Source organism: Adiantum capillus-veneris, chromosome 13 (genome assembly GCF_014529385.1).
Source record: "Adiantum capillus-veneris isolate H3 chromosome 13, ASM1452938v2, whole genome shotgun sequence".
Taxonomy (NCBI): Eukaryota; Viridiplantae; Streptophyta; class Polypodiopsida; order Polypodiales; family Pteridaceae; genus Adiantum; species Adiantum capillus-veneris.
This window is the reverse complement of record NC_140943.1, coordinates 78,730,897-78,745,401: the sequence shown is the minus strand read 5'-3', so window position 1 is coordinate 78,745,401 and position 14,505 is coordinate 78,730,897. Positions and strand designations below refer to the sequence as shown.

The following is a 14,505-nucleotide window of genomic DNA, read 5'->3' as shown; positions in this document are numbered from 1 at the left end:
TCGTCAACATTTGCAATTGCACTGATGCTTTCAACTACTTTTAGCCACTGCTTACATGTCACGTGTGTATGCGTGCGTGTGCGTCTCGCGTTTCCACAACCGAAGAGAAGCCTTGCCTTGGTGGGTACAATGTACATGCATGTGCACAACAACACCTCTACGTGTGCCCACCCCTACACGTTCCGTTTTCCCTTGCCAAAGAAGAGCATCTAGCCAAGATCCTCCTGAGTCCTTAACAACTTTGGCCATAAGCTTTTGTACATAATATATTTAATATATTATGTACGAAGTCCACCCATACACGCTAAATCTTGAGTGTCCCTGTGGACTGCCACATTCTGTTGGCTGCAACATCACTTCTAAATGAAGCTAAGCATTCACACAGGCCTATCAATCATGACGTAGAAGTAAATTGCTCCCATTGATCTGAAGAAGCCGCGTTTCCGTGCATGGCGAACTCTAGCCCCAATCTGAAGCCTCCTTGCGGCGAAGAGGCCCTCGCCCTACTGAACTGTGTTGCCGCCTCCCCTTATGATGCCGACAAGTGCATTGCCCTCCTTTCTGCGCTCCGATCCTGCATTGAGAAGAAGGTGAGAGAGAGAGAGAGAGAGAGAGAGAGAGAGAGAGAGAGAGCATGCTTTTCATTTTTGAAAGCAAGCAAGGAGTTTTACCATGCGGTTTGTTTTGATACTTGAGCTAAGGTGGTCATCACCTCTCTTGGGTCATGATAAATGGATGTTCAATCTTTACTGGTTTGGTTTCTCTAGAGGATGAGACCTCATTGTCTTATGAAAGCAGATACACGATGTGGACATATCCATCCTACAGAAATGATCTACAGGGTACACAGTTGAAAGTTTGTGATTATCCGTAGTCTTTCACAAATGAGAGTTCAAGCTTAAATAATTTATGGTTATTTATGTTCGAGTTCATGTTTATATATTTTTCATATAAGAGAGAACGTGATGATGAACAATACGTTTTAGAACAGGAGGGTAGAGGGTACTATAGAACTTGAATGGGGATGAATGGATTGATGTTTTATAGATGTGGGTTAAATGCTTGTTTTGAGGTGTGATTGAGCATCTAAGCATTGACCCAAACACAATCCACTCTGTAGCCTTTGATGAATATGCATTGAATGTGTATTATGAGGAATGGGCATGTACGATGAATATGCGATTGTGTTTGCAAGGAATTTGCATGTACTTATTCATGATGAAGCATTGGGTATGAGATAGTGAAAACATGGATTCCTATTTTGTAATAGGGGATAAGTTTCTCCTTATGCAATTCTTATTATCAAAATTCTTAGGGCTAGATTTCTCAATTCTAGGAAAACGGCCGACATTTTGACAAAGAAGCAAGGGAATCAACTGATAGAAAAGAGAACAGAAAGTAGAGAGAGAGAGAAAAGAGAAGAATAACTCTCGAATCCTAACCAACCCTCTCAAGAGCTCCCCACACCGTTGCTGATGTGGTATTTTCTTTTGCTTGCGTAAATGAAATGTACACACATGCAATACCTCAAGTGCAGACACTATTGACTTGAATGATGATCGTCTCTGTAGTAACTCCTCAAGACGAGGCACCTCCGGGGCTGATTTGATGCATCTTTGGATCCTTCTTGATGTGGGATTGCGGATTGCCATCAAGGGGTAGATTTGGGGCTGATTTGTGCTCCCGGTGTGAGAGGAATGAAGGATTGAAAACTGGTTGCAAAAATGCAGATCTGAAGCATAAAACGCAGCGGATCTCTCGCGTAAAGCAAGCTTGAAAATGTAGATCTTGCTGATGCCAATCATGGATAGTAATGCGAACACTTGATGCCGGCAAGCGAATGGCCGAGGGGAGGCTCGATGGCCTGCCAAAGTACCGGACCACAACAGGGAAGACTGTCACAAAGTGATGACGTGGCTGCCAGAAACCCTAACCCTAAAACCAAAAACCCTAATTCTACTGAAACCCTAACCCTAAAACCAAAAACCCTAATTATGTCCTAACCCTAACTCTAACCCTAACCCTAACCCTGATTTGCTGGACATTAGCGTGATCCACGGAAAGCTGGGTAGCTTTTTGGCGTTGCTTTTTCTACGCAAATTGCTGAGAAAGAGAGAGACACACTCTTTGCTTTATTTTAGCAAGAGAGAGAGAAAGAGAAAGCCTCTCTGCTTTATTTATTAAAAGAAAGAGAGAGGAAGAACTTTTGCTCTATTTTCAAAGCTTTTACATGAAGCTTTTGATTTCAGCTTTTGGGGCTCTACTTTTAGCAACCCTTGTAACTTTAAATATGTGAGCAGGCCTCTCACAACTCGCATCCGGACGCAGAGTGTGAGTATGAGCGCCTGCCCGCACTCTTGTACTTTGAACTCAGATTAATACGAAAAGAAATACCGAAAGGGGCGCCAGTCTTTGGGGCCAATATCTCTAGGCACGGAACTCCGTCGGGCCAGTGTCGAATTAAATTGTGTACTGTGAACTGTTTTGAAGTGGTTATTTGGTGCTGTCGCGGTAGATTCTTGACTTGGAGTGTGAGCCGAGCACAAAACGAAGAGATTATGAATTTGGAAAAGGGTCTTGTCCAGCCTAGTACTTCACCGTATCACTCTCCAGTGTTGTTGGTTTTGAAGACGGATCTTGGAGAATGTGCATCGATTATAGCGCTCTCAATAAAATTCACCATCAAGAACAGATTTCGGATTCCTAGGATCGATGATATACTCGACATATTACAAGGATCCTCATGTTTTAGCAGTATTAATCTGAAGAGTGGATATTATCAGATCCGAATTGCGTCGGGAGATGTCTACAAGACAGCCTTTCGAGCGACTTTTGGGTTATTTGAGTTTTTGGTGATGCCTTTTGGCAATGCTCCTGCGACATTTAACCGGATGATGGACATGATTTTTTGAGAGTACAGGCTATTTCTTGGTACTTTCTTTGACGATATCATTGTTTTTCCCAAGAATGAGGTAAAAACATATAGTCATCTGCTTCAGGTCTTTCAGGCATTACGAGATCACAAGTTAGTGATTAATGCGAAGAAAAGTGAATTTTTCCTACCAGAGATACACTTTTTGGGACACATTGTGTTAGCAACAGGAGTGCAAATGGATCCGGCCAAGATAGAGACTATCCGTGATTGGTCCGATTTGAAGAATGTCCAGGAAGTTAGAAGCTTCTTGGGACTGTGTTCGTACTACAGGCGGTTCATTCGAAAGTTTGCAGAGGTTGCTTCCCCTTTGCATATCTTGACACAGAAAGGAGTCCCTTTCTCGTGGGGACCCACAGAGGTGACTGCCTTTCAGACTTTGAAAGAGAAATTGACTACGGGACTAGTTTTGACTTTGCCGGACTTGTAGAAGTCGATTGTAGTATATTGTGATACTTGTGGTCATAGTCTGGATGCGGTCTTAATGCAAGAAGGCCAATGTCAATGCCTACGAGAGCCGATTGTTCTCAAGGCTAGAATTGATAGCACAGATTCGTGAGAAAGAACTTTTGGTGGCTATTCATGCTCTTATTCAGTGGCGACATTACCTACTCGGAGCCGATTTTACGATTTTCACAGATGATGCGAGTTTACGCTACTTCTTGTTACGGAAGAAACTATCGGAAAAAGCAGATGCGGTGGGCAAACTTCTTCACGATTTACTTCCGGATTGTCCATGTGTAGGGACAGAAGAAATTGGTGGCAAATACTTTGTTCCGAAAGCCGTTGGTTCTTGCTATTTACGCGATACATCATAGGAACTTTGAGGATATGGTCGGTCAGTACCATAGTTACCCGGAACGGGAAATCGGAACGTTGAACGGGGAACGGCAACATGCATGAAATGCCATTCCCTGTTTCGGAAAAACACGGAACGGGGATCCGGAACGGGAAATTGGGATGGGAATGGGAAACGGGAACCTAAAAATGGCCATTCCTTGTTACTATGGTCAGTACGTCACAAAACAGATTTTGCAGATGTATTCAATTGAATACAGAAAGGGGAGATAGTAGCGGATTATTCCATTCGGGATGGCTACTTGATGAAGAAAACCATGTTGTGCGTTACACAGCCGTTGAAGGGAAAGGTTCTAACCGAATGCCACCGTTCGCCTTTTACGGGTCGCCGATGCATTGCTACCACCTTGAAAGAGGTAGAGCGATACTTTTTTTTTGGTCGAGACTCAAGAAGGATGTGGACGAGTTTGTTCGCAGTTGCTTGGTATGCTCGAAGGTCAAGTTTGACAGGCATAAAGCACAGGGATTGTTACAGCCTTTTACCCATACCCACCCGCCCCGGGAAAGTATTGCAATGGATTTCATCTCCCAAGAACATAGCGTGGGCATGGTTGTTTATTGCCCAGGTCTTCAGATTACATGGCATACCTGAGACGATTGTCTCCGACAGGACCCCAGGTTCACGAGTTTGTTTTGGAAGGCTATTTGGGAAAACATATGCACGCGGTTGTAGTTCTCGTTCCACCTGCAGACTGACGGGCAATCAGAGATTGCTAATTCAGTGGTACTGGCTTTGTTGAAGTCTTCTGGTTGGATCAGAAGACTACTTGGGAAAGGTTTTTAACTTTGGTGGAATATGCCTACAGAAACACGTTTGACTCTTTGATGGGGAAGATGCCATTTGAGATTTTTAAATTTGCTACGAAGGTTCTACCCTTCCTTAGCACGAAAGATAAGATTTTTCGTTGAAGCCGACCAGTTCACGAGGGGCTTGGCCCGGAAGGCTTTGCAGAAATTTCGGGAAAGGACGGAAAAAGGCAGCAGATCGCAATTGTCACGATTTGAAATTGAAGAAGAGTGATTGGGTGCTCTTACATTATGGGAAGGCACTCTCGAGAAAGAAAAAAAAAAGGAAAAGGAGCGGCTTCTTTGAAAGCTTAGCATGAGATAGTTTGGTCCTTTCCAGATTTTTCGAAAAGATAAATGATATCTCCTTTGGATTGAAGCTGCCAGAATACTTGGAGGATTCACAATGTTTTTCACGTGAGTCTCTTAAAGCCTTTTGAAGGCGACGTGCCCGATGATGGGAAGGCAAAGGTACAACCCGAATTGGACGAAAACGAGTAGATACTCGTTCCAGAACAGAAATTGGCACAAAAGGAAAGAAAGAAGGTAAATCGAACTGACGGTTCTTGGTTAAATTCAAGACCTACTTCGCAATGGATGCGAAGCGAATGGAGGAGGAAGACCTAGCAGGTATTCCTTGGAATGTGAATCTTTACCTTGAAGCTTTTGGTTTAGCATAGTCTATTCCAAATGGAACCTACAATTCAGCTCGGCCGGAGATTTGGTGCAGTGGGTTTGCACAGAGGGGAGTTACTCCGCTCCTTTGTCAAGAGATGCCTCGATTTTCAAATACTAGAGTCACTGATGTCTCTTTGAGCTTTAGGGATATTGAGAGCTGACAGTATTCTGCTGGATGACTTTATGAAATGGAATTCCGGAAAATATGAAACTGACTTGTTCTTGACTTGTTTAATTGCAAGAACTGATAGACAAAATGACTGCAGCATTTTGGTCTAAATGATCTCGAATGGACATGGTTGCAATAGGGGTTAGTCAATCGGGCATCTAAGAGGTCCCGACTGGATCTAGATGCGATTGCTAACTACATTGCCGATAAATCATGGTTTAAGATCCGAATGAATGTTGAATGTCATGTGATGTCGTGTGATCTCTAGTGATGTCTTGTGATGTGACTGTCGATTGGTACATGTGCTAGATGTGTGTTCCTAGTACGTAGGTACTAATAGTCAGTGTCTGCTAAGACGGTTAATGGCCTCTCTGTTTTGTAGGCGTAATCGAGGGCGATTACAATGCTTTCAAGAGGGGGGTATGTCACAAAGTGATGACGTGGCTGCCAAAAACCGTAATTTTGCTGAAACCTTAACCCTAAACCAAAAACCCTAATTTTGCTAAAACCCTAACCCTAAAACCAGAAACCTTAATTCTGCCCTAACCCTAACCCTAACCCTAACCCTAACCCTGATTTGCTGGACATCAGCGTGATCCACGGAAAGCTGGGCAGCTTTTTGGCATTGCTTTTTCTATGCAAATTGTTGAGAGAGAGAGAGAGAGAGAGAGAGAGAGAGAGAGAGAGAGAGAGAGAGAGAGAGAGAGAGAGAGAGAGAACCCTCTTTGCTTTATTTTAGCAAGAGAGAGAGAAAGAGAAAGCCTCTCTGCTTTATTTATTAAAAGAAAGAGAGAGGAAGAACTTTTCTTTATTTTCAAAGCTTTTACTTGAAGCTTTTGATTTCAGCTTTTGGGTCTCTGCTTTTAGCAACCCTTGTAACTTTAAATATGTGAGCAGGCCTCTCACAACTCAGAGCATTTGGACGCAGAGTCCGAGTGTGAGCGCTTGCCCGCACTCTTGTACTTTGAACTCAGATTAATACAAGAAGAAATACCAAAAGGGGCGCCAGTCTTTGGGGCCATTATCTCTAGGCACGGAACTCCGCCGGGCCAGTGTCGAATTAAATTGTGTACTGTGAACTGTTTTGAAGTGGTTATTTGGTGCTGTCGCGGTAGATTCTTGACTTAGAGTGTCCAAGTCTGTTACAAAGACTTGCGAGGCCAGATTCCGGCCAGCTACGCGAGGGAGAAGGGCTGAAATCTGAAAACGCTGAGATTGAACTACATGAATAATGGCGCTAGGGCTGAATCTGCTAACGTTGGCTGGTTATTGCCAAAAACGCCATAGCTGATCTGGATCTCCGAAAACGCTACGGTTAATGAGAGCAAAATCTGGGCTGAGATGCTCTTGAATCCAGCTCTAGGAATCTGCTGATAAAATGCTAGGCTGAGTGCTCCCTTAATAGGGCTGAAATATGAGTTATAAACTCCCTTAGGCTAGGTAACCACCCATCAAAATAAATCATAAAAATGGGTTTTTTAAGATTGGTCAGGGGGTTAGTTTTCTTGGTGAAACTGTTGCACATTTGCCCACCCGGGGATCCGATCGACATGGGGAATGGCTTGTTGAATTCCTCTAATTTAGAACTAAATGCACGCCATGCTAGATGCCCACCGTAGTGTAATAACATCAGTCAAAACATATGTACAAACCATTTATGCAAGAGGGTTCCAAAACTAGAAAACCTAATCTAATGGACTCGTCCGGACTTGCAGGTCCTGCGAACAGGCTCACACAAAATTGCGGTACTAATCCTCCTAGGATTCTAGGAAGAAGTGGAAAAACGGCTGCAGAAGTCGATGAAGCATGTCCACATGGCACATAGAGCCATGTGCATGTGACATCCCCTCCTGCTTAAGGTGAAGTACTGGTACCAAATTCCATGCATATGGGGAATGTTGTGATTGAGTCAGACCCCAAAAGGTCATCTGGTGGAAATAATGTCCCTAGGAAAGCTTCTATTGGTGGGATGAAGGCCATAACATTCTTGGGATTTCATGGAAAGTTGGATAGGGGTTCATCTATAGTCCAGTTGTTAGGTGTAGCAGAATGATTGTTTGCGCTTTGCTCAAGATGAGTGCTCCGAACCGTGCTCAAGGTTCCTTTTAGTTCTTATGGAAGGGAGAGCCTTCCGTTCTTTATGGAAAGTGCTATGATCACGAACAAAGTGAATGGACAATGTGCGTGCAAGTGTATGAGACTGAGAGATAGAGATAGAAGAGAGATACGACACCAGAGACGTCGTAAAACCCTCCTCGAAAGGCCCCACTCTCGTCGGCGAGAGTGGTCTACTTATTGATTGCACAATCTGGTACAAATGGTATGCATGAGACTGATGTAAGTCTAGGCTATGCCAACGATGACGACGGTGATGACGAAGTTGACCTAAGGGCTGAAATCTGTGGTCTTCTATCTGCTGAATTTCGGGACTGTTTTGGTGGCTGAAAATGACTGTTTTGGCTGCGTTTTCATGGCTGAAAATGGGGGATCTTCTGCAACCAACCGGGGCTGAATTTGCTACCTCCTGTATATGCTGAAAACGCTGAGTATTCTTCTGTAGAGCAGGCTGAAAACAAAAACGCTGGACTGTGCTGAGCGTCAGTAAAAACGCTAGGTCAATTTGTACTCCTGCTGCAGACTAGGTGGATCTGCAAACGCTAGGGGACTTGGGAGATGAGGGCGATCAAGCAAGGGCTGAAAACGCCATGGAATCTGGTATTGACGAGGAAATGCAAAAACGCTACCAAGCTGGTGGTGATGGCGATCATGGGGAGTCTGCAAACATTGGGATGCTGAGGGTGATGGCGATCATGCAAAGTATGGAAACGCCAGAGATCTGAAAATGCCCGGCGAGGATGGGGATCCAAAAATGCTAGGGGTGGTGAGGGGTTCCTATTGAGAAGGTGCCTGTTGAGCGGGAAGCTCCTGTTGCCTCTTCTGCCATTTAGTGCTAACTTGGGTTTGCTTATATATTAACTTAGCAAAATTGCCCTACCTACTTTTGTTGGGAAGTCACTTAAAAATAATAAGTGAAAAATGTCAAAAATAGGAAAAATAGGTTAAATGCACTGGAAAGTTCCCTTGACTGAATCTGATGGATTCTGAAGGGAATACTGATGATCATGCTGTGTGCAACCAGAGGATATGCATCTACACTCAGTGATTGGGCATGCACGGTCTACGAATAGACTCACAAAAGTGCAAGATCACTTCTAATCTAGACTGACTGGATTGACTGAACCTTGATCATGCTGTAGCTTGTCCACGGACACATAGGGCTGGATGTGTCACTTGACATCCCCTCCTTTTCAAAGTGAGGTACTGGTACCAAACTGTATGGCGTCGAGAGAGAGCGCCAATAGCATCCGGAATCCTGGAATGGACTCTTTTCCGACCCACTCTGATGTGTGGGTCCTGCGGTACTTGAACTTCATAAAGGTCTGCAATGCTTGCTTCTTTGGGCCGCGCCGAAAGCGACAAAGTCTTCTGTGGCTCCTTCAATGCTTCAACTTCGTTGAGAGTCATGCTTCCTTCTTCTTCAAGAATCTCCATGGCTGAAAATTCCTGAAACCACTTCCTACACAAAACCATGAACATACCCATTCCATGTAAAGTGAAGGAAAGAAATCTTGTCTTCTCTAAAGACTGTGTATGCAATGTAGATGAACATAGAGACCGAGTGACAACCCGTTCATCAACCACATGCAAACAATGAGATCGAATCTTTCTCTTCTGATCTAGAGCAATCAACTGTGGCAATTCACAACGGAAATGCCCATGCTTGGTGCTCACACTTTCATGTGCTCTTTCTACAACTGTGTCATGCCAAGGAAGAGACATGGAATGTGACGTCCTTGAATGCATACTTTTCAGCTTTTCATGAACAATCCGCATACATTCGTGCTCATCCATGACAGAAACGTGCTCAACATACAATATGTCATGCCTAGTAAAAGGGATCACATAACGATGCTGACTAAAATACAGGAAACGATCACGAATGAAACACTCGAACAATGCGTGCGTATCAATCATGCGAAGTTGAACGAACACATAATGCTTCCTGTGAGGGTTCTTTGGACCTAGGCTCGAGAGCCAAGATCGATCCTTCCTGAATGATCGATCGTCCTGTGGGGGTTCTTTGGACCTTGACTCGAAAGCCAAGATCGGTTCTTCGTGATTGATCAAATCTACAACGAGGTTAGCTGCACTAGAAAAAGCATCCACTAACACATCATCCTTGTGAACAATCACATAATCTTCATGCAACTCATCATGCTTGTGAGAAATCACATCTTGATCATGCAAATCATCATGCTTGTCATTCAAATCATCATGCTTATCATCATGCAAATCATTGTGCTTATCATTGTCAATCAAAACATCATGCAAGTCATTGTCAATCAAATCATCATCATGCTTCACACAATCATGTAAATCCTGTGTGTCATGCTTTGGAGAAGAAGAGACTGAGAGAGTCTCCTTTTCCCGATCCTGTTGCATCTGTGCCTGCATTCAAGAAAAGAGTCGCAACATCTCTTGCCTTATTGCTTTGTTCTTGCGATCTATGGTTGCCATTCTTTCTGTGTACTTACGCTCTATGGCTGCCATTCTTTCTTTGTGTTCACGCTCTATTTCTGCTTTTCTTTCCTGTTCCAACTCCTCCATAGGAGTTAGCGCAATCCTTGTCGTAGATGTGGAAGGGGGAGGGTCGGAAAAACCTCCTGGTGGGGAAAATTCTTCTTCGCCTCTCTCATGCTCATCACCTCCAAGCGAAGTATCCATTCCGCTTCGAGTGATGATCATTCTGAAGTCGTGGGTTCTTGTGTGTTCTTAAGTTCACGAGGAACTTGGGTTCTTGGGGGTCTTGGGTTCTTGGGTTCTTGAGTTCTTAAGGATCTTGAGGTTCTTGAGGTTTTCTTTCGCTTGCAAATTGCGTTCGAGAAGGATCTTCTCTTCACCCGAGTTCTACTCTTTTCCGCGGTCGCACCCCTTGGCGGCCTTGCGCTTACACCAAGGTTGCTTTCTCCCACCTCACGTCGATTGGCCGGCCGCTAAGTGCACGGTCGGCTCTCAATCAATGAAAAGAGACACAAGGGGAGGTTGGACAAGCCCTTCTTTCTTGGGATTCTTGTCACTCTTCAACAAAACACGATTAGGAATCGACATGCCCAAGCGAACTTGGGTTCGTGCGACCTCAACAAGCAAAAAAAAATTCTTGTGGTTCTTTCCTTGAGTGATACTGAACACTACCAAAGCTTTGATACCAATGTTAGGTGCAGTGGAATGATTGTTTGCGCTTTGCTCAAGATGAGTGCTCCGAAGTGTGCTCAAGGGTCCTTTTAGTTCTTATGGAAGGGAGAGCCTTCCGTTCTTAATGGAAAGTGCTATGATCACGAACAAAGTGAATGGACAATGTGCGTGCAAGTGTATGAGATTGAGAGATAGAGAGAGAAGAGAGATACGACACCAGAGACGTTGTAAAACCCTCCTCCGAAGGCCCCACTCTCGTCGGCGAGAGTGGTCTACTTATTGATTGCACAATCTGGTACAAATGGTATGCATGAGACTGATGCAAGTCTAGGCTATGTCGACGATGACGACAGTGATGACGAAGTCGACCTAAGGGCTGGAATCTGTGGTCTTCTATCTACTGAATTTCGGTACTGTTTTGGTGGCTGAAAATGACTGTTTTGGCTACCTTTTCATGGCTGAAAATGGGGGATCTTCTGCAACCAACTGGGGCTGAATCTGCTACCTCCTGTATATGCTGAAAACGCTGAGTATTCTACTGCAGAGCAGGCTGAAAACAAAAACGCTGGACTGTGGGCTGAGAGTTAGTAAAAACGCTAGGTCAATTTGTACTTCTGCTGCAGACTGGGTGGATCTGCAAACGCTAGGGGACTTGGGAGATGAGGGCGATCAAGCAAGGGCTGAAAACGCCATGGAATCTGGTACTGGATGCAGAGAAAGAAATGAAAAGGTAGAAGTGTAGGAAGCCCTGGATGCAGTTTTTTCTTACTATGATAAAAGTCATTGGGGAAAGAATGACCTCTCCAACTTTAAGAAAGAGTTGAACAGATTCAAGAAAGCTATGACAAGTGCTTGGAGCTCAGACCACTTCACACACTACACGGTAATAATTATGAAATTTTGACTCTGCTAATTTGCTTCAATGTTTGCATAAGTTGCTAAAGAATGGATCTTTTTTTTTCTACAGCACATTATCTACAGTCACACTCCGTGGTTTGGAAAGAAATAAAGCTTGTCAATTTGGTCTACTCAAGGTATGGAGAAGTCCACTATTAGACAAGAACCAAGTTTTTCAAACAGCCTGTCTTTCTCTTCCTCTGACCGCAGGGTAGGAGGAGTGAATCTATCTCGGATAGATTGCTTCTACGCCAGTGCCCACATTTGTGACATGGGGAGGTATGTTTGCATCTTGACAGTGACTACTTTTTCCGACCACATGCCAGTGATTCTCACTGTGACAAACAGACAGAGGAGGGGGGGTGCGATGCTTTGCATCCCCGAGAGGATCTTGCTGGATCCAGAGCTTAGAGAGCGAGTGGAGGCACTTTGGACAGAGAACCTGGACATGCAGGACACCCCTGTTGGTAGAGTGGGCTCTGGGCTGGCAGAGCTTAGTCGCTTCTTCCTTCAGGAGTCTGTAACTCGCTTGGCTGTAGTGAGGGAGGAGGAGAAGCGTTTTCGACGGGGCATTGTTTCCTTACAAAGGATGCAAGAGCTGCTGTCACAAACTGATGACGTGGCATCCTGCAGGACTCGTAAAATGCACCGACAGGTTGACGTGGCAGCCATCAAAAATTCTGCCGGAAAACGCGTTGACATGCTGACGTGGCAGGCCGTACGGACAACAGTACGAACGTTTCGCTTTTTACGTTGACAGTTGTATGGATTTCTGGTAATCACGTTGAGAAGCTTTTTGGGCATTTATGCTTTAAATTTTAAAAGCTTTTGGAGATTACTGCTTTTGAGTTGGAGAAGCTTTTGGGGCTGCTTTTAGCATCCCTTGTAAATTCTTTATAAGTGGCCTTTGGGGCTCACTTCTTAGAGCATCTGGACGCAGAGTTTGAGAGTGAGCACCCGCGGGCTCTTTTTGTACTTTGCACACAGATTAATATAAAAAGAATTACCGAAAGGGACGCCAGTCTTTGGGGCCAACACCTCTTGGCACGGAATTACGCCGGGCCATGTCATCTTTGTGAACTATTTTGAAGTGAATCTCTGTCGTGTTGCGGTAGAATCTTGACTTGGGGTGTCCAAGGTTGTTACAATGGTATCAGAGCGCGGCCGATTTCTCTTCTATAGGGAAATCCGATCCTTTTCTCGCGACATTTATGGATTCCAACAAGAATCAATCGACTTCTTCTGCATCTGCTAATGCGGGAGGAGATCAGAAGAAGATTTTGATGAACAAACAGAGGAAGAGTACGGGCAACCTCGGCCTACTCAGTACGAACTTGAAGAGATGGAATGTCGACAGCAGGTTGACGAGTGCACAAAGCAGATGATTAAAATTGCGAAGGATCCGCAGCTTGAAAAATTTTTGTCTCAACAATCCATCACAGAAGTGCACACCCAGTGGAAGAAAGCCACATAACCACCCATCAAACCGGCAATCAAGAAATCTCCTTCTCCGAGGATGTTTACAGAGCAAGAATTACAAGAGGTGATTTAGACAGAGATCAACCGGCTTTTGGATGCAAACAACAAATCCAAAAAGCAAGAGAAAAAGCACAAGAAAGGGACTGACTTCTCAGGTTATTTGGGTCGTCAATCTTCTTTTGCATCGGCAAAAAAGCAGAAGAAGCATGTACAATTTGAAGAACTGGGTCTTCTTCTTCTTCTTACAGTTCTTCTAGCTCTTCTGATTCGAGTGAGGAGGACAGAAAAGGTAAAAAGTGAAGCAAAAAGCGAAGCTTCGGAAAGGGCAAGAAAAAGGCAAAGAAACCTAGATTTCACCCAGTTTCTGACAGTTCTACAAAGGAGTCATCCTCTAACTGTTTGGACTCCGACGATTACATGTTTTACGCAAAGAAGCAGCATTTTTACAGAGCTAACTTATATGACTTTCTCGAAGACAAAAGCAAGAAAGTAAAAGAATTCAAAGAAGGTGGACAGCCGATTAAATTTGAATCCTTTTCTGGGTTCCGAGATGCTATGAGGGCTTTGGCCTTCATTCAGCAGTTTGATGTAGCCTTCTCTGGAGGGCATTACTCAGAGCACTCCAAGATTAGGAGGTCTACATCTTTCTTCAAAGGAAATGCTCGAACATGGTGGTCCACTCTTCTTCTGAGGAAGGAAGCTCCAGTTAAATGGTTGAAATTCAGAAGGCTCGTTATTTCTTCTTGGGTGACTCGGGAGTACGAACGAAATATACGGACCGCTTGGAATGATCTTTGGATGACCAAGGGAGATTCTGCCGATGTTTTTTGCGAGAGATTTTGGAACTCTTTTATACCAATCTCTTCATTTAAGGTCTCTTTTAAGGAACAGTTTGAGCGGTTTTGCTGCGGACTCCCTACAATGATCCGGGACTATTGCGTGAAACAAAAGTCGAATTCTATTCAAGAATTGATGGGTCATGCGAAACAAGGTTTTGCGATACATTTGGGAAATTTGACTTACCCCATTGATGAGATCTTGACTCAGAGAACCCAACAGACCTCTCACAATGAAAGTAGAAAGAGAAAGAGTTTCCAAGAAAAGAAAGATAAGGATACACGACCCCGGCTCACTCTTCGAGAGAGGGCCAATTACATCAAAGAAGGGAAGTGTTTTGGATGCGCGGAACATGGGCACGTCTCCGCGAAGTGCCCCAAAAAGGCACAGCAAGAACAACATGAAGACATGCCAGAGAGTTCGAGAGGAGCAGAGGAACGTGGCAGAAAAGGCAAGATAAAAGCAGGACTGGTTCCAGATTGCATGGGTACTAACCCATGCACGATTGATGGAAGTACAGAACTTTCGCGAGCTTGGGGCAAAGTGAAAGATCAAGAAGCCCTGATTTTCTTTGATGGAGGAGCCAAGGCCAAATTCATTTAACCCGAATTGACGA

At 44.3% G+C, this 14,505-nt stretch overlaps 1 protein-coding gene across 1 annotated transcript in view; it reads left to right on the top strand.

Moving 5' to 3' along the window:
* Positions 1-287: 287 nt before the first annotated feature.
* Positions 288-14,505, top strand: part of LOC147444304 (Cox19-like CHCH family protein) — a 30,478-nt gene continuing 16,260 nt past the window's right edge. The window contains exon 1 of the mRNA XM_086526975.1: positions 288-590. Within this exon, the coding sequence (XP_086383101.1) occupies positions 450-590 (141 nt within the window). The 5' untranslated portion in view covers positions 288-449. The remainder of the gene's footprint in view (positions 591-14,505) is intronic.